This window comes from Alligator sinensis, unplaced genomic scaffold (genome assembly GCF_000455745.1).
Source record: "Alligator sinensis unplaced genomic scaffold, ASM45574v1 scaffold926_1, whole genome shotgun sequence".
NCBI classification, from domain to species: Eukaryota; Metazoa; Chordata; order Crocodylia; family Alligatoridae; genus Alligator; species Alligator sinensis.
This window is the reverse complement of record NW_005842679.1, coordinates 165605-184907: the sequence shown is the minus strand read 5'-3', so window position 1 is coordinate 184907 and position 19303 is coordinate 165605. Positions and strand designations below refer to the sequence as shown.

Below are 19303 nucleotides of genomic sequence, written 5' to 3'. Positions count from 1 at the left end.
AAACTATCATTTTGATAGTGAAAAATTCTCTTCCCCTTAAGTCAGAGTTCAAAGCTGGCACATTAGATGAAGAGTTTGCACTAAAGCTGCCCACTTTCCTCAACTATTTTTTGCAGTTTTTGAGGACTCTAACCTAGATTCTGACTCTGTGTATATGCCTACAAACTTATGCCATAGTATGAAATAAGTGGGGATGTTCTTCAACATGCTCCACTACTGGACAAAGCCAGGCAATCTGTGAATCTGGGTCTATTCTCCCCTCTCACTGGCCAGTGAAGCCAAGTCATATTGGGTGCATCTACACAGGATGCTCAAAGCACAGTAGACTAATTCTACTGCACATTAGCATGTCACAGCAAAAGCTGTGCTAATGTGCTGATGAGCAGAATTAGTCTACTGCGCACTAGTGTCACCTAAAAGATGTGCGCCAGCGCTACTGCGTAGCAGAACCAATTATGGTGCATTAAGTTAGTATCTGTTATTACAGGTACCTGTTATTACAAGTACTAAACTTAATGCACATACATATAGATGTGCCCACTGAGTGCATATTGGTCAGTGGTTGGTAATACTGCTGCTATAGGCCAGCTGTGAGTTTCTACCTAGCCCATCATCTAAAAGCTGGAAAATAAGTATGACTCAGAAGCACATGCGAGTCACTGTACCCTTTTAGCTGCTGCTAGATTGGCAAGAGTTCATACATCAGCCTTCATGGCCTTAGGTTCACCCCTGAATAATCTGCCCCTAGAGATTTTAGTTTGTAGGAGATATCAATCTAGCCATTGTCAAAAGACACCTGTATATAAAACCTAAAGCCAACACCACCAAAGGTGTTTTTAGGACAGAGGTTCTTGAGTGGTTTGGTTCTTCTTTTCCTCTCACAAGGAAAAAACTATAGGGGGGGAGAGGAGGGACTGAAAAATCCTACAGTGTAACTTGGCTCAAAGTACTGATCCAAAAAGGCAACACTCATAGATTTTCCGTGCAGAAACTGGCAGCAATGTATCATTTTTTTCTGCCAGAAGAGTTTACCATAGGATCATAGAAAATTAGGGTTGGAAGGGACCTCAAAAACAGGACCATCCCCAACTAGACCATCCCAGTCAAGGCTTTGTCTAGCTGAGTTTTAGAAACCTCCAAGGATGAAAAGTCCACAAGAGGGTAACCTGATCCAGTGTTTTACTACCCTCCTAGTGAGAGTTCTTCCTAATATGTAACCTAAACTTCCCTTGCTGCAACTTGAGACCATTGTTTTTTGTCTGTTATCTGCCACCACTGAGAACAGTCCAGATCCATACTCTTTGAAACCCCACTTCAGGTAGCTGAAGGCTGCTATTAAATCCCCCCTCAGTCATCTCTTCTCCAAACTAAATAAGCCCAGTTACCGCAGCCTCTTCTCATATAAATCATGTTTCCCAGCCTCCTAACCATTTTCACTGCCTTCCACTGGACTCTCTCCAATTTGTACACATCCTTTCTGTAGTGGGGGGCCCAAAACTGAACACAGTACTCCAGATGTGGCCTCACCAGTGCTGAATAGAGGGGCATAATCACTTCCCTTGACCTACTGGCAACACTCCCACCAATGTAGCCCAGTACGGCATTGGCCTTCTTGGGATTCTGGGGCACACTGTTGGCTCATATTCAGCTTACTGTACACAGTAACCCAGGTCCTTTTCTAAAGAACTGCTGCGTAGCCAGTCAGCCCCCAACCTGCAGTGATGTATGGGACTGTTCCATCCTATGTGCAGGACATTGCATTTCTGCTTATTGAACCCCAGGAGATTTCATTTAGTCCAATCCTCTAATTTATCTAGGTCTCTCTGAATCCAAGCCCTACTTTCCTGCATATCTACAACTCCCCCCAGTTCCGTGTCATCTGCAAACTTGCTGAGGGTGTACTCCATCCTATCTTCCAGGCCATCGATAAAGATACTGAACAGAACTGGCCTCAAGACTGACCACTGAGGTACTCCCCTTGATACCAGCTGCCAACTAGGCATAAAGCCATTGATTACTACCCTGTGAGCCTGATGGTCCAGCCAGTTTTCTATCCGCCTTACAGCCCATTCATCTAACCCATACTTCCTTAGCTTGCCTGAAAGAATATTGTGGGAGACCATATGAAAAGTCTTGCTAAAGTCAAGGTATATCAAATTTACTGCTTTCCCCACATCCACAGAGCCAGTCATCTCATCACAGAAGGCAATCGGGTTGGTCAGGCATGACTTATCCTTGGTGAATTCATGGTGACTGTTCCTAATCACCTTCTGCTCCAAGTGCTTAGAAATGGAGTCCTAGAGGATCTGCTCCATGATTTTTCCAGGGACTCAGGTGAGGCTGACAGACCTGTGGTTGCCTGGATTCTCTTTCTTTCCTTTCTAAAAGATGGGTAATATGTTTGCCCTTTTCCAATCGGCTGGGATCTCTCCCAATCACCAACTGATGGCCACTGGCTCTGCAATCACATAGGCCAACTCCCTCAGCACTCCTGAATGCATCCCATCTGGCCCCATGGATTTGTACACATCCAGCATCTCTAAACAGTCCCTAACCTGTTCTTTTGCTACTTTTGGCTGCTCATCTATTCCCCTAATTGTTTTGCCAGGTGCAGTAGTCTGGGAGTTGATCTTGCCTGTGAAAACTAAGGTGAAAGAGATATTGAGTACTTCAGCCTTTCCTGCATCCTTTGTCACTAGGTTGCCTCCCCCATTTAGTAAAAGACCCACACTTTCCCTGATCCTCCTCTTGCTGTTAACATACTTGTAGAAACCCTTCTTGTTACCCTTCACACCCCTTGCTACCTGCAACTCTATCTGTGCTTTGGCCTTCTCAATTTCACTCCTGCATGCCCAACCATTATTCTTATACTCCTCCCTAGTTGTTTGTGCAAGTTTCCACTTCTTATTAGCTTCCTTTTTGTGTTTTAGCTCACTGAAGAGTTCCCTGCTGAGCCAAGCTGGTGTTCTGCCATACTTGGTAGTTCTACGCATCAGGATCATTTGTTCATGTGCTCTCTGTAAGGTTTCTTTAAAGTACAGCCAGCTCTCCTGGACTCCTCTCCCCCACAAATTACTCACCCAGGGGGATCCTGCCTATCAGTTCCCTGAGTGAGTTGAAGTCTGCTTTTCTTAAGTCCAAGGTCATTACCAAGGATACTGGTTTTCTCCAATTAAAAAAAGTAACCCCAAATCCACATTTTTCCATGATTAAAAATGGAGTTCTTCTAGATATAGATATATGTATAGTGGTGTTTCATTTTAATCACGGAAAAATGTGGATTTGGGGTTACTTTTTTAAATCTGGACATTAGGGATTTTTTTTAAATCAGAGAAAACCAGAATCCCTGCTGATCAATCACATGGCTCTTTCATATACAGTGCAACTCCTCTTCTCCCCTGCCTGTCCTTTCTGAATAGTTTATACCCATTTATGACGGTGCTCCTGACATGAGAGCCATCACACCAAGTCTCTGATCTTCCAATCACATCTGCGACTATGAGGACTTCCAATTCCTTCTGCTTGTTTCCCAGGCTCTGTGCATTCATGTACAGGCACCTGAGGTAACTAGTTGATTGCCCTACTTTCTCAGGAAGAATAAGAACGTTTCCCCTGTTGCCCCCTCCTGCTTGCACTTCCTCCAGGTCCCCTACATCCCCGCTTCTCTCAGGGCTCTGGTCTCCATCCCCCCGCAAGCCTATTTTAAAGCCCTCTTCAATAGGTTAGCAAGCCTGTCTGCCAAGATGCTCTTCCCTTTCTTTGTCAGGTGGATCCCATCTCTTCCCAGCAATCCTTCTTCTTGGAACAACATCACATGGTCCAAGTCAAAGCCCTAGTGCACCATTTGAGCAGCCATGCACTGATCTGCAGGATATGCCTGCTCCTGCCCAGGCCCTTCCCCTTGACTGGAAGGATCGAGAACACCACCTGAGCCCCTGTCCTCTTCATCCTTGCACTCAGACCCCTGCAGTCACTTTTGATCTACTCAGAGTCTCCCCTGGCAGTATTACTGGTGCCCACATAGATGAGCAGCATGGGGTAGTAGTCAGAGGGCCAAATGAGTCTCAGTAATGCTCCTATGACATCTCAGATCCAGACTCTGGGCAAGCAACAGGCTTCCTAAGACAACAGGTCAAGCCAGAAGATGGATCCCTCTGTCCCCCGCAGAAGGGAGTTTTGAGCCACCACCACCCATCGTTTCATCTTGGTGGCAGTGGTTTCAATCCTTCTCACCTTAGTGAGGTGTGGCCTGTCCTCTTCTACCAATGGAACATGCTCCTCTTCCTCTGTTGCTAGGGCTCCATGTCTGTTCTCCGGGCAAACAGATGCAGGTGGAGATGAAGATTTCTGCTTGCTGCCAGGTCACAAGCTTCCAGTTTCCACCTTCCTGGGAATATATATCCTCTCTCTTCTCTAGCACTGCCTTTGGCAGTCCTTCCCTCCACAGTCCTAGAGGTCTCCATCAGCACTGAATTGAAGTCCTCACAGTGGAGGATGTTTCAGAGCCTTGCCACCTCCTCTTCTAGCTCTCCTGCCTTCTCCCTGAGGGACACCACCAGGAGGCACTGCTCACAGCGCAGGCACTCCCCAACTTAGTCGTCACCAGAAAGAATCTGCAAGCTACAGTCTCCACGGTGCCAAACCTGGACCTGGGTTGAAGCCCTGACAGTGAGTGGTCCTGCCTGGACAGACACCTCACAGGTGAAAGCAGAGGCAGTGGCTCTGGCATTGTGACATCCTCCAGGCATTTCCCTGGGTTTCTTAATCCTCCACCTCTCTCTTGCTGCCCTTCTTCCAAGCAGACCTTTCCTACCAAACTTGCCTATAAGCTAGCCTGTTTACTGCTCCTTGGTTCCAAAAGGTCCCTCCTTTTTCCCCTGCTCCTTCTCACAAAGTTTAAAGGCTCCCCTTCAAAGTGGGGAAGGCAACTTACCTGCGAGCTGGCTAGTGGACTGCTTGCAAACTGCTTCCCCTGTTTGCTGCGCCTGTTCGCTCATTATATTATATGTAATACTGTGAATATTATATTCCATTACATATATATTATATTTAAATTTGCTACAAAGTTCTCTAAAAATTTACCAAGAGGAGATGGTCCAAATAAAATTGACCAAAAACATTCTGATAAATATTGCAAAGCATTTTCAGTTAGTCACATGAGCAAAAAATCAATTTGGAAAGGTATAACTTAAGTCTTACAGATATGTTTCAGCATTGCAGCCCAGTGCACTACAGAACAGAACGGGCCCTGTATAAAACTAGTAATACTATCCATCTGAAAACTAGCTGGATTGACGAGTCTAAACAATTTCTTTTTTGTTTTAAAAAGAACACGCACTTCAAAGGATACTTGCAAAATGTCTCTATCACCACAGGTAGATCTATGCTTAGAAAGTTGTGACGTGGTACAAAACTGCTGAGGCTCACTGAAACAGAAAGAAAATGGAAAAACAAAAATGTTGCATAAGAAACATAACACTACCATTTGTAGTTTAGAATTGTATGGAAAAATCAGACTTGCCATGTGAAAAGCAAGAACCAAATGATTGATTTTTTTTTAAACCATTTTCCCATTTTAAAATTTACACAGCTAAAGGAAACGATTCTATACTTACTCCTTTCCCCCCACAAAATTATTTACCAAGTTTCAGTCAGTTACTCCTGGGCAAACTATAAAGTGATCTACTTTTGGCCCTTAACCTGAATTGTGCAGTGCATGGGAAAACAAATGCACTAACATGCATGCCACACAAAACAGGATAAGGGCTGAAGGTCATAAAACTTTACTTTTGCTACTTACATGCAATAAAGGAAAGAACCCTACCCAACTAAGAGGCCAAATCCACTTTCCAGTAATGGCTCGGATGGAAAAAGGCTCAGTTTGAAAATAAAAAAATGGCTATTTGATATGGCAACCCTTCAAACACAGTGAAGCACTGCAAATTGTTTTTTCACAAAACAACTTTCCAGAGTAGGACTAAATTTTTAGGTCACAAGGGGCAACAATAATATAGCTCCTTCCCGATTTTTTTTCTTTTAGGACTGCGTGACAATAAAGCAGGTTGTTTTGCAGAATTAGAGCTTAAAGGGAAATGTCCACTAAAATTCCATTACTCTAATCAGCAAGATATTGGAAAACAGAACAATAACAATTGTTGTTGGAGTACCTTCAGTTTGTTCAGCTGCAGAACCAAAGAAAGGGAGCTTAAAATAATTATCCAACATTATTCTTAGATCTCTGCTGCTGTACGCAGAAATGTCACAAATCCAAAATGAGGCATTCATGCCAACATAATCAGGCCAAAAAAAAAATTAAAAAATCCCAACGTGAAAAGTTATTGTGTGTCAGACTACCAGCATATACTTCAAACAAGAAGAACATAATACATTTTAAAAAAGTAATCAATAATACCAGTATAAAAATGTATCCAGCAGAAGGAAATATTCAGGTTAACTAGAAATTTGAGCACATGCTTAAGTTTCTCTCTAATTAGGAATGTATCTAGCTATATTCTTATCTTTCCTCTTGAATAAGCATAATTTCTGAACATGGTTTTCAGAAGAAAACCCAGTGATTTCAAGGAAGCTCCACACAAAGGACCAGATTGTAACCTCAAGTATAGCCCTGACAAGGGACAGTTCATAGCACAACAAAGAATCAGTCCTGACAGGCTATGTATCAGAGGCACACACTGGAGACCAAATTATATTCCTTTCTTGTGGCTGCTGGAGAAGAAGCAGTAAACCAGCACCCATTACCTAAATCAGCCTCAGCCTACAACCTAGCCCATGCCCTTTAGCCAGCAGGTGAGTAACGTGAAGGATCTACCCTCTACTCTCATGTTCCTGGGAGGGAATGAACTTCTCCTACATACCTGCACCTAGGATATGAGTAGGCTTCCTAGAGTGTGTAACAATCTAGCCCCAGATTCAGGGTTTAAAACCAACAGCTGTTTTATGTCTCAATACAAACTGAGGGGTTGGTGCATGACTTCACCTGAAAACTTTATAATGACTCCAAAGCCTCTGAGTTCACATTGGGAAATGTACATGTACAATTTCACAAAAAGGTTCTGCTAGGATAAGTGCTATCTATCAGAGAAATGATCTTTTCATGCTTTTTAAAATAATCTGAAATGTGGCACATGGCTTCTATTATCTCCGTATCTTGTGGGTATTTAATTTTTATTTCTAACTACTCCATGCACCTGCAGAGGCAACAAGAAATGGAACTACAAATGGATTCTGCACAGAACCACCATACAGAAAAGCCCTTCCATAACTTATTCAATCAGCCCTCTCATACACAACACAAACCTGTATACTGAAGATGCATGGGGTGTCCTACAAACAGCATGTCAACCTGAGGTGGATGCTTCACCCTGATTAACTTTGTTTGGTTTTCTACAGAAGGTATCACACAAAAACTTGGAACAAAGTTCTTCTGGCAATCTGTGTTGGTTCGACAAACTTGGCTGGACTCAATAGCTTTTCGTGCTGGCAAACAGGTATACTGGAAAGGAAAACTGAAGTCATTATCTAATTTAGGGGGTTTTATGACAGATCAAAAATAAAAACTACTACATGTTAGAGCTACATCCTGACCATGTTGATGCAGATGGAGATCTTTGAATGCCCTTCAGATCTTCTGTACAGTGACTGATGCATCCACATTTAGCACTGCAATCTACCAGTTTTGAGGGGGAAGGTTATGTGCACAAGATTAGTATCAATATGAACTGACACAAGCACAAAATCTAAATGTAGGTATATCAGGGTTGCACACATGACTGGTGATGACCAGGCTGGCTGGAAATATTCCAGGACCGTGTTACAGCACGGAGTAAGGGCCTCGTTACAGGGTTTGATTTCCTTTCTACCAGTGGTACTCATAAGAACTTACATTTTTGTTATAACAAACAAAAAGCTACAGCACACAACATTTCTGGCACTTTTGACTGCTAAGATGTCACTCTGAGCTAACCCACAGTTTTCTAGAATCTGACAACAGCACCCACTCATTCTACAGACAGAGAGACTATGATCTCTCTGCCTTCTGCTCAGGTCAGGAAGACAGAGACATGAATAGAAGCCATCAGGAAGTGGATTTTATTTCCTGATCCCTTACACCAGATTTACAAAATTTTCCTAAAGGCAAGCAAAAAAAATATTTCTCTCTCTACTGTCCCAAGCCTAGGAAAGGAGATGGATTGGAGATTTCAGCCAACAGCAAGGCTGATAACCCTGGCACATGAGCTTGTGTCGCTCATTTTCCATTAAACTCAATCCAAACTACTTCCATTCCAGTCTATACCCTGCAGGGGAGAAAAGATCTAGTAGACCAAGTAGGAGTTTATCAGCTATTTGCTGTAGTGTGGGGGAGGAGCGGGGTGTGGAGGGAGGGAAGGGGCAAGATGCCCACAGCGAGGGAGAGAGTGGGGCAGAGGTAGGCACTGCCCAGCCAGGGGGGTGAATTTGACACCCTATGGCAGGGCATGGGGCAGTGTGGCCCTAAGCCCATAGTGGGCAACCTGCCTGTGCCCCACGCGCAAATCTGGGGGGGCACATGCCCCCATGCCTCCCCCGGGATTGTGTGCAGTGGTGGGGAGCTGCCCTGCCCCCCACCCCCTTTGGATGAGTTGCCCATGGCAGGAGCTACACCAGCCTCTTCCCAGTGAGGGGGAGAGTGGGGGCTGGGAGTGGGGTGAACTCAGCTGTGCAGGGCAGGCGGTGGTGGAACTGGGAGGGGTGGCTATGGGGAATTTTGGAGTGGCCATCCTGACCCCACCCCAGGGTCCCATTCACCGCCCTGGCTCAGAAGGGCCTATCCCAGCCCCAGCCCCTGCCCCACTACTTCCATCACCATGGGGGCCTTGATCTGCTGCCCCCACGTCCCTTCCTTCCCCCATGCCTCTTCCCCGTTACAGACTTTCCAGCAGGATGCTGATCTCCAAGTTGCAGGGCTGCATTCCTGTAAATGAGCTACCGGATCAGTATCAGCCGATATGGCTGCTTAATAATCAGCTATCAGTATTGGCCAAGAAAATCTTTATTGCTGCACCCCAATAGTCTTTGTTCAATTCCTAGGGGATTGGGAGCTTCACATCAGGGTGGCACATCCATTAACTGGGAACTGATTTAGTCTCTTCTTCTAAGGTAAGCAGTGAGGGTCAAAATTAAGGTATATTACCTTGGGTTGCTGTAACTCAGGCTGTACAAGTTTTAAGCTCCTGGGGGCTACATACCCCATAAGCCGCACCAGTGTGGGCCATGAACTACACAGACGCTCCCCTGTTGCTTCGCAAGACGGCGTGGGAAGCTCCTCCCCACACTGCTGTACCATATGGGCTCACTGGCATAGTTCTCCCCCTTGCTCCACAACCGCTCCCCTTTTGGGGCATGCTCTAACCCCTTATGCAGTCTGGACTCACTCTCAGCTCCCTGTGTTGGGTCGCCCTGTCCTGTCTCCTGGGGCAGAAGCAGGAAATAGCAGCTAAGAGAGGAAATCCAGAGACTCTAGCTGCTCTTCCAGCCAAAGCAATGGCAGGGAGTGGTGGCTGGGTGAGACCTTGAGGGCCATAATTTAACCATTCACAGGCTGCACACAGCCAGTGGGCTACCAGCTGGATAGTTCTAGTGCAAAGGCAGGCAAAGTCTGGCTTGCAGGCCAGATTTTGACCCCAGCAGAAGCCCTGCTGTGATAGCACAGAGCCAGGGTTTCCAAGAAGACTGGTCCCAGCAGTGCTGGCAGGCAGCAGCAGTACCAGCCTCTTCCTGATGGGGAGGACTAAGAGGGACTGTGCTGTGGGCAGGAGAGGGACAGGCTAGGTTGCCACCACCTGTGCAGGAGAGGGATTACTACGGGGAATTCTGAGGTAGCTATAGCCCCTCAAGCCCCCCCTGCCCCGGGCAGAGGCATGCAGGCTACACATCGCAGCTGTTCCCTAGCTCCGGACCATGCTGTCACTGCCACAATATCCCAGCTGGGGTCCGGAGCAGCTCTGCATTCTGCTGCACGCCCTGCCCATGCTGCTGGAGCCAGTCTCCACGGAACCTCAGCCTCCCAATATCAGAGCCCAGCTTCTGTAGGGTTCTCCATGGAAAACTGGCCCCAGCCATGCAGGCAGGGGCTGCTAGGAAATGGAGTCCGGCCACCAGCCAGATCCACCATTTTGCCCACCCCTGCTCTACTGTAACCTATACTTTCCTATGGCTGAGTGAACTGCTAGACATACTCCACAATTGTTTATCTGGAACTTTCCCAAACACTTGCTTTTAGTATGAATTCCTATATTTTGAGAATGATGAGTGCCTAATCATAAAGAAACACTTTACATTTTCCCTTATTCTTCAGGAAGACTAAGGGTGAAATGTAGAAAAATATTTGATCTTGTAGGGTGCTGAACTCTTCAGGCCCTGCTCCAGCATGGCACTTAAGAACATTTAATTTTAACCCTCTGAGCAACCCCACTGATTTCAGATGCTTAATGATGACCAGGCACTCAAATGCTTTGTTGGATAAGGGTCTAGAAGTCTCAGCACCTGCAGAATCAAAGTCATGATGAGCAATTAACCCTTGTTCTCAAGAGCTATTGTGGCTCATTTATTCACCGCTGTTCTCCATTCAAAGCTTAAAATGTAGGAGAGTTGAAACAAAGTGAGAAAGAATGACCTCTCAGCTAGTTGTACGGGTTTGGGAGGCCTGGAATCCATTTCTGGCTCTACCACATCTTTGTGTGACCTTCAGAAAAATTAAAGAACCACTCCATGTCTTGGCTTTCTGAAGTGAAAACCAGGAATATTACTGTTTGCCTAACTCCTATGGGTACTGAGAAATGTAACTTATATTTATCAAATGCTTTGGAGGTGCTCACATTGCACTTTCCATGTATAACTATAATTAAACATTTACAATTTTTAAGTGCATTTGTGATTTACCAATCTGAACATCAGCCTAAGTAACTTACCTGGTGGCTGTTCAAATTATTGCTGTATGAAAAGCAAATATCTGTGAGGCTGTTGTTACTACAGCATTCAACAGTGCCATCAAGTCTTCTGTAGACTAAAGAACACAACCAATTAATTTCATATAGGGAGCAAGTGACAGATTTATAATAAATTGCACTTTATTTCAAAGCAGGAAAATCAGTCTCTCAATAAAATCAAACATTTCTGCAGCCTGTTTAATGAATAAAAATTCATTTGGAGAGCCTGTCAGCCATAACTGAAAATAAGTTTTGCTATCCTAAGAACTTTGCCAGTTTTCAGCCATTTCTCCCACATGCATATCTTTTCATCTTAATAAATCCCCTTGTGATACTAAGGGCAGACTACTACACTTTTGTTACATATTAGGAGTTACTAAATAATCTGATCTGCCTACAGTTAACACCAAGTTAGACCTGTGCAAAATTTGAACTTAAGACACTCTTAAACTTGGTTTAGCACCTGACTTTTCAATGCGAACTAAATGTATATTGAGTCATTCTAAAAACACAAGGAGCTGCACCAGTTTAACTATAACAGATTTTTTTAGCTGACTGAAGTTAAATAAGTGCCCTTGCTAATGTAAACAAGGGCTGTGAACTTCCTACATACCACTGCACTATCTGACTTCTATCTATATAAGTCTTCAGACCCTGGAGCCTGCATGAGCAAGAGTTGGCATCTCCTGCTCTAGGACTAGCCAAGGAGAGGTTTTTTTACTTGTGACTGAGCATTACATTAACTCTTTTATAAGCTGGTTTTATTTTTTTATTTTTTTTAGGAGGCCTTTAGAAGATTGGTTTCTTTATGGCTTCACACCAATTTAATTTTTTTCTCATCGATGTGGTCCATTTGTAAATAAGAACATTATAAATACTAAATATTTAGAAATGAAGCTGATATGTGAACTGTTGATATTTTGATGAATGACAGCTGTTGCAGTTTGAACAAAGTTCATTACATTTCAAAGGAATAATTATCACTGCTGGAGGCTCACTGCTGAAAATATGCAGACAGACTGGTTCAGCTGGGCTGCTAACACAATACACACCAACTGGGCTTGGAATAAGTTTAAGACACTGATAATACAGTATAAATAGGATTTGGAGACTTAAGGAATAGGAAGTTTTATAACTTCTAACCTCTGAAATTGTACTTCTGTTGACAGCAGAGATCTCATACCCACACCTTTGGGAGATATAAACATCTGAGGGTTGGTTCTTATTTGCCATCCCAGGCCAATTAAAAAGTCTTTCAGAGTGACTCAAACTATTAATTTACCAGCTTGGGAGCTGACTTACCATTTCATTTTGAGTCACTAGTTTCTGACTAAAATCCCCCTGTAAATTCCAGCTGTCAGCTGTAGTGTAACTCTTTGGCTCAGGATTTGCTTTTAAATGTGAAAGAAGGTTCAGTTTTGGGGGAGCAAAATAAATCAAAACAAAATGTGCTCAAGTATCTGACTTACCATGTATTTTTACATGTAATGCAAAATACAGGTGACAACATTTAAAGCTCTGATGGGTCTGAAATGCAGTTTTTATTTAAAGCTACTTCCACTTTTTTCTGTATATCATGTTAGGACAGTTAAAATGGCTGCAGGAAGTTTGCGGTCATGTCATACAATTTTAAAAACATTTTTTTTATTAAAAAATTATGTGGCTCCATGTTTGCTCAGCACTAAAACCTCACCTCTGGAATACTGTTCCTACTGCATTTTGCTTGACTTAATCTATAAAGACCTTCTGGGCGTAATGCAACATGTGGTAGATGAGGCCTTCAAACAGCTAGCAGAAGTTTCCCAATCATAAGCACTGGTTCGTATGGGGGACTTCACTCATCCTGATATCTGCAGAGACGGCAATACAGCAGTGCACAGGCAATCCAGGAAGTTTTTGGAGAGTGTTGGGGACAACTTCCTGGTGCAAGCGCTGGAGTGGCCAACTAGGGGCCACGTGCTTCTCAATCTGCTACTCCCAAATAGGGATAAATTGGTGGGGAATGTAGTAGTGGATGGCAACTTGGGCAGCAGTGACCACAAGAAGACTGAGTTCAGGATCCTGAGGAAAGGAAGGATGGAGAGTACTGGAGTAAGGCCCCTGGACTTCAGAAAAAGAAAGCTGGCTGTACTTTAAAGAAACCTTACTGAAGGTGCAAGAACAAACCATCCCAATGCACAGGATGACTAGCAAGTATGGCAGAAGACCAGCTTGGCTTAGCAAGGAATTCTTCAGTAACCTAAGTCACAAAAAGGAAGCTTATAAAAAGTGGAAACTTGAACAAATAGATAGAGAGGAGTATAAGAGCATTGTTTGGACATGCAGGGATGAAGTCAGGAAGGCTAATTTGCAATTGGAGCTGCAGCTAGCAAGGGGTAGGAAAGGTAACAAGAAGGGTTTTGACAAGTATGTTGGTAGCAAGAGGAGGATCAGGGAAAGTGTGGGTCCCTTACTGAATGGGGGAGGCAACCTTGTGACAGAGGATGCAGAAAATGCTGAAGTGCTCACTGCCTTCTTCACCTCAGTCTTCATAGGCAAGGGCAGCTCCCAGACTACTGCACCGGGCAGCACAGTGTGGGAAGGAGGTGAGCAGCCAACACTGGTGAAAGAGCAGGTTAAGTTAGAAAAGCTAGACACATACAAGTCTGTGCGGCCAGATACTATATACCCGAGGGTTGAGGGAGCTGGCTGATGTGACTGCAGAGCTGCTGGCCATCATCTTTGAAAACTCATGGTGATCAGGAGATGCCCTGGATGATTGGAAAAGGGCAAACATAGTGCCCATATTTAAGAAAGGGAAAAAAGGAGAACCCAGGAAACTACAAACCAATCATCCTCACCTAATTGACTAGAAAAATAATGAACCAGATCCTCAAGAAATCTATTTCTAAGCACTTGGAGGAGAAGAAGGTGATTAGGAAGAGTCAGCATGGATTTACCAGGAGCAAGTCATGCCTGACTAATGTGACTGCTTTCTATGACGAGGTGACTGGCTCTGTGGACACAGGGAAACCAGTGGATGTAGTGTACCTTGATTTTAGCATGGCTTTTGATACTGTCTCCCACAACATTCTTGCAAGCAAGCTAAGGAAGTTTGGGATGAATGAATGGACTGTAAGGTAGATAGAAAAACTGGCTGGAGCATCAGGCTCAGACAGTAGTAATCAATGGTTTGATGTCTAGTTGGCAGCCGGTATCAAATGGAGTGCCCCAGGGGTCAGCCCTGGGACCAGTTTTGTTCAATGTTTTCATCAACGACCTGGAAGATGGCATAGAATACACACTCAGCAAGTCTGCAGATGACACCAAGCTGGGAGGAGTTGATATGCTGGAGGGTAGGACTAGGATTCAGTGACCTAGACATATTGGAGGATTTGGCCAAAAGAAATCTCATGGGGTTCAACAAGTTCAAGTGCAAAGTTCTGCACTTAGGACAGAATAATCCCATGTATCACTATAGGCTGGGGGCTGACTGACTGGGCAACAGCTCTGCAGAAAAGGACCTGGGGGTTACAGTGGACAATAAGCTGAATATGAGCCAACAGTGTGCCCTTGTTGCAAAGAAGGCTAATGGCATACTGAGCTGCACTAGTGAGTGTTGCCAGCAGGTCAAGGGAAGTGATTATGCCCCTCTATTCAGTACTGGTGAGGCCACATCTGGAGTAGTGTGTTCAGTTTTGGGCCCTCCACTACAAAAAGGACATGGACAAATTGGAGAGGGTCCAGTGGAGGGAAACAAAAATGGTGAGGGGGCTGGGGCACATGGTTTATGGAGGAAAGACTGAGGGAACTGGGCTTATTTAATCTAGAGAAGTGGAGACTAAGAGGGGATTTAATACCAGCCTTCAACAGCCTGAAGGGGAATTCAAAAGGGGATGGAGCTAGACTGTTCTCACCGGTGGCACGTGACAGAACAAGAAGCAACAGTCTCCATTTGCAGCAAGGGAAGTTTAGGTTAGATATTAGAATTTTCTCAATGGGAGGGTAGTAAAGCACTGGAACAGGTTACCCAGAGATGCTGTGGAATCTCCATCCTTGGAGGTTTTTAAGAACCGGCTAGACAAAGCTTTGGGATGATCTAGTTGGGGACAATCTTGACTTGAGCAGGGGGCTGGACTAGATGACCTCCTGAGGTTAATTGCAACCCTATTTTCTATAATTCTATGTTTATTGGATTTACTTTGTTTGTTTTTTTTTAGTTTCATACTAAACCGTGGCTTGCTGTCCTCATTTTGCTTAATTTCTCTTCTGCATTAATGAGTGCCAAGCTGTTACACTAACAAGGACTCTAATGTATAAAATTAAAGGAAATAGAAGATAAGACTCTAGAAGGAGTGTGTTGAATCAAAAAACAAAACTAACTGCCTATTTGCAAAAATCTTCAGTATTTAAGAGACAAAGTAAAAATACCACACAAAGCAAGTAATGGGTTAGCTCAGAAATTGTAATCATAAGCCAGACGATTGTTAATTTAAGCAGCCCACAAACTTGCATGGCATTAATGATTTCCCACTGAAGCAATCGTAGTAGTAAGGTAACATCTGGAATTTACTACTTCAGAAGGTCATGGAGTTGATTACTGTAACCGGATTAAAATTGGAGCTGGATAATGTTATTACTGGTAATAAGTGTAGTCATGCAATTCAAATGTTTCTTCATGTCATAAACTAAACTGGCTACAAGGTAACAGGAATTCATTCTTCTTCCTCCTCCCTATCCAACATATTTTTTTAAAAAACGAATCACATACTAACTACTGCTTAAGACAGGAGACTAAACTTGATAAACCAATACACTGGCCTAGTAACAAATACTAAACCCAATGTACCCCTTGAGTAACAATACAACTATAATCTACATAATTAGAAGGAGTATCTACAGTTGTACCTCTAGCTGGGAAGCTTAATTGCTGTAGTACTGCTGCATTTATGCAGTAGCCTGTTTGAGGCTTCTGTGAGAGCTCTCCTAAGCAGGAATTCCAGTCTTCCACATTATGAACTGAGCAGTCTTGTAGATTCGTAACAAGGTCTCCTACAAAAAGTCCTCTTGGTCCATTGGCAGGAGAATCCTTCAAAGGAAAAAAGTGATAGATTTCTTGTCATATCTTTTCTGAATAATGCTAGAATCAGTTTCTTCCAATGAACAAAAATTCTCAGGCACCCTATCTTTTCTGCAGAAACAGAATTTATTTTGATTTCAATGTTAGCCAGGGCATTAAAAAAAAACCCCAAAAGCCTCCATAAAGTGTGGCTTCCTTCACATGCATATAAACATGTATAATCCAAATGTTCCAAATATCCCAAAGACATTTGAAATCCAGGCAATCCATTTTATACAATGGAATACTGTTTTTCCTGTCATTTTAGATTCAAGAGAGAGAAGGTAATACCCCTAATTCTCGAACAATACTTCTGGGAGATGTTACATCAACGTACACGTCTCCTTCCTGCCCCATGGAGGACACAAGTTATGTCAGCTCATCTTTTATTTAAGGCAGGGGTGCTCAACCTCTGGCCCACAGACCAAACACAGTTCTTAAGGCCTTTGTATCTGGCCTGCACGGCTCCCCAACGGTTGGGAAATTTAGGGTGGGGAGTGGTGGCCATTAATATGACCACCCTACCCCTGAAAAATTCCCAAACCCAAGCCCTGTGTGCCCAGTCAGAGCCAGGCCAGGCCCTCTCCCCCATGGGGCTCAGTTGGGACTGTGCCAAAATCCCTCCCCTCATGAGGTCAGGTCATACCCCTTTCCCCCCTACAGGGCTGGGTTGAAGGCAGGTCAAGCCCCCTTCCCTCCCCCCCAATGCTGGGTCATAATTCCCCCACCTCCACACGATAGGGTAAAGTCCCCTTCCCCCCCTGCAGCATTGGGCTCAGGCTGAGCTGCCTCTGCCCCACTCTGCATGGTTGCAGAGCTGGTCCTGGGTGCTGGATCACAGCTACTATCTGCCCCTTGGTCAGACCAGACACCGTACATCTGGCCTGCTGGGGAAAAAAGGTTGAACACCACTGATCTAAGTAATACCAAATGTCTGTCATTTCTGCTATCAGAGAATCTGACTGCTTGAGATGAGATGAAACAACTTTTCCAGGAGCTCAGAAAGCTGCCTTATCTGGCTCCCAGTTTCCGTTGACCAAGAGAGCAGAGGATCCCCTGCACAGTCTCATATTACAATACCAAATGATCACTGCTCTCTCTCTCTCTCATCGTCTAGGGTTGGTTTTGTTCAATTCAATTAAAAAAATAGAAATAAATCTGAGAATTCACCCAAAATATCAAAAAAAATCAAACAATCTTCAACTATTTCTACCATATTCTTATTAATATCACGCAAAGAAAATCAGGCAAGCATTTGCTAAATAACGTTGGTTGATCAAAAAATACAATATGCTATATCAGGTTGAAAATTGTAGGTTTGGGGGTTGTTGTTTGGCTCATTAGTGGTGGTCTGCACTACAAAAAAATCATACGTCCGGATACTTGACACATGGGAGTCAGACCCATTCCCCATTCCACTTCAATTGCAAATAAAACCAAAGACCACATGAGAATGCCATCATTTTTTAAAATTGTGTTTGGATTTTCCTGTATGATGCTATCATCAAATTAAAAAAAAAGAATGCATATTATAAAAAATGGACTTACAATAGTGAAATCCAATATAAAAAAAAACTGGATTAATTATTCAAATAACACAAACAAAAATGAAGAGTTAAGACTGAATATTAGAAAATTCTGGCTCTAATATTAAAAAATGAAGGAAATGTACATAGGCAGCAAATGTACATTATTTTCTGTTTTTAAATAAAATAGCTTCTGATAAAAAGTAAATCAATAGCCTTTAACACTAATATTATTTTATAATTTTATTTCTATGTAGTTCTTTTGCTGTTCAAATTTTTAAAATTATCAAAAATGTTATATATTCTTTCACCAATTATCAGATGGCCTTTTAGATGCTATCATTTTATTCAAGTTGTCAGATGCAGGGTGGGATTTTCAAAACTGCCTAGGTGACAGTCACAAATTTTACTGAAAAAAATAATCAATGGATTTGACTAAGGGTGTTTGTACCTGAAAGGTTGCAAAGAAGAATTTTTCAAACTATTTTAGCTGATCTAATAAAATATATCAGATTTACCCAAAGAACCTTGTCTGCCTATGTCCTTAGACCAACATGGCTGAAACAAAGTCATTTTAGCACTTTGGAAATTCCCACCCATAACATTTATGGGCCAATACTGAAAAGCTTAAGAATCAAAAGTCTGTAATGTAATGAATGAATTATATGCATATGCCTAAATTCTTTCTTCAGGCCACCATGATCCTTTCAAATCAAGCAATGATTGATTTGTAGCAATAATCCTTTCAAATACTAGATGGATTTTTAATCTCTTTATGGAGTGATCAAATTTTACCCTCATAATGGCAGCCAGTACAGTATTTCAGGTAATACAGTATGTTAAATGAAATAATTTAAGACCTGCTCTCACCTCTGTGATCTCAGTGACAAGTGCTCCAACACCCGTGTAGTAAAAAGGGAAAAGAATTGCTGGCAGCAGGAACAGAACTACGAGACCTGCCACACCAAGAACAAAATTATGCCAGACTCCTAAAAAAAAAATTAATAATAATTAAAAAATTAGCTGTCTAAACAAATATTGGCACTAGCAACAAAGAAAACATTCTGAACAGCAAGCAACTAGAAATATAGTCACCCTTCTGCCTCATGAATAAAAGCCCCAATCTTCCAATACCTCAGGCATGTACACCACTTACAAACCTAAGTGAACCATTCACTTCACTTAGTTGTACAGCTTTAAAGAATTTCTTTTTCTTTAAATACGTTTCATAGACCCAGTGAGCAGTACACTGATTTCTGCCAAGTATCTTTGATCAAATGGGTATACCAGATGAAAGAAAAAGGTTACTTGATTAAAATGATATAGATATCTAGATAAAAAGATGTAAAAAATAGGAATTTTTATGAATAAAATGTATTTTCTTTTTAAAAATATTTGTTTAAAGCTAAATGTGAAAAATATGACAACATACATTAAAATCCTTATTTATCAAAACTTTAAAATTAAATAAAAATAACAAACACTACATGCTTGCTGCCAATGTTTTAAAGGAAGTCAAACCACTGAATTAGTGGAAGTTACTTTATAAGCACTTGGAACTGGACTTAACTGATGTGTTAAATCAGCTTCTGATATCAGTCACTTCTATTTATATTTTCTTTATTTTTATTTATTTAACTAGTTCCACTCATTGATTATTCCATGTAAAAGTTGAGAAAATGACTCTGGAGTCA

The 19303-nt window shown here is 42.7% G+C and overlaps 1 protein-coding gene across 3 annotated transcripts in view; it reads right to left on the bottom strand.

The window, feature by feature from the left end:
* The window catches only part of MBTPS2 (membrane bound transcription factor peptidase, site 2), a 57086-nt gene that overhangs the window by 9287 nt on the left and 28496 nt on the right, over positions 1-19303 (bottom strand). For all 3 annotated transcript variants that reach the window (XR_003096301.1, XM_014524840.2, XM_025215852.1), the window contains 5 exons: positions 18480-18598; positions 15873-16053; positions 10968-11062; positions 7318-7513; positions 5351-5426 (listed from right to left, as the gene is read on the bottom strand). Coding sequence is in view for 2 of the 3 variants with exons in the window: in XM_014524840.2 (XP_014380326.1) it covers positions 5351-5426; positions 7318-7513; positions 10968-11062; positions 15873-16053; positions 18480-18598 (667 nt within the window). In the remaining variant the exon portion in view is untranslated. The remainder of the gene's footprint in view (positions 1-5350; positions 5427-7317; positions 7514-10967; positions 11063-15872; positions 16054-18479; positions 18599-19303) is intronic.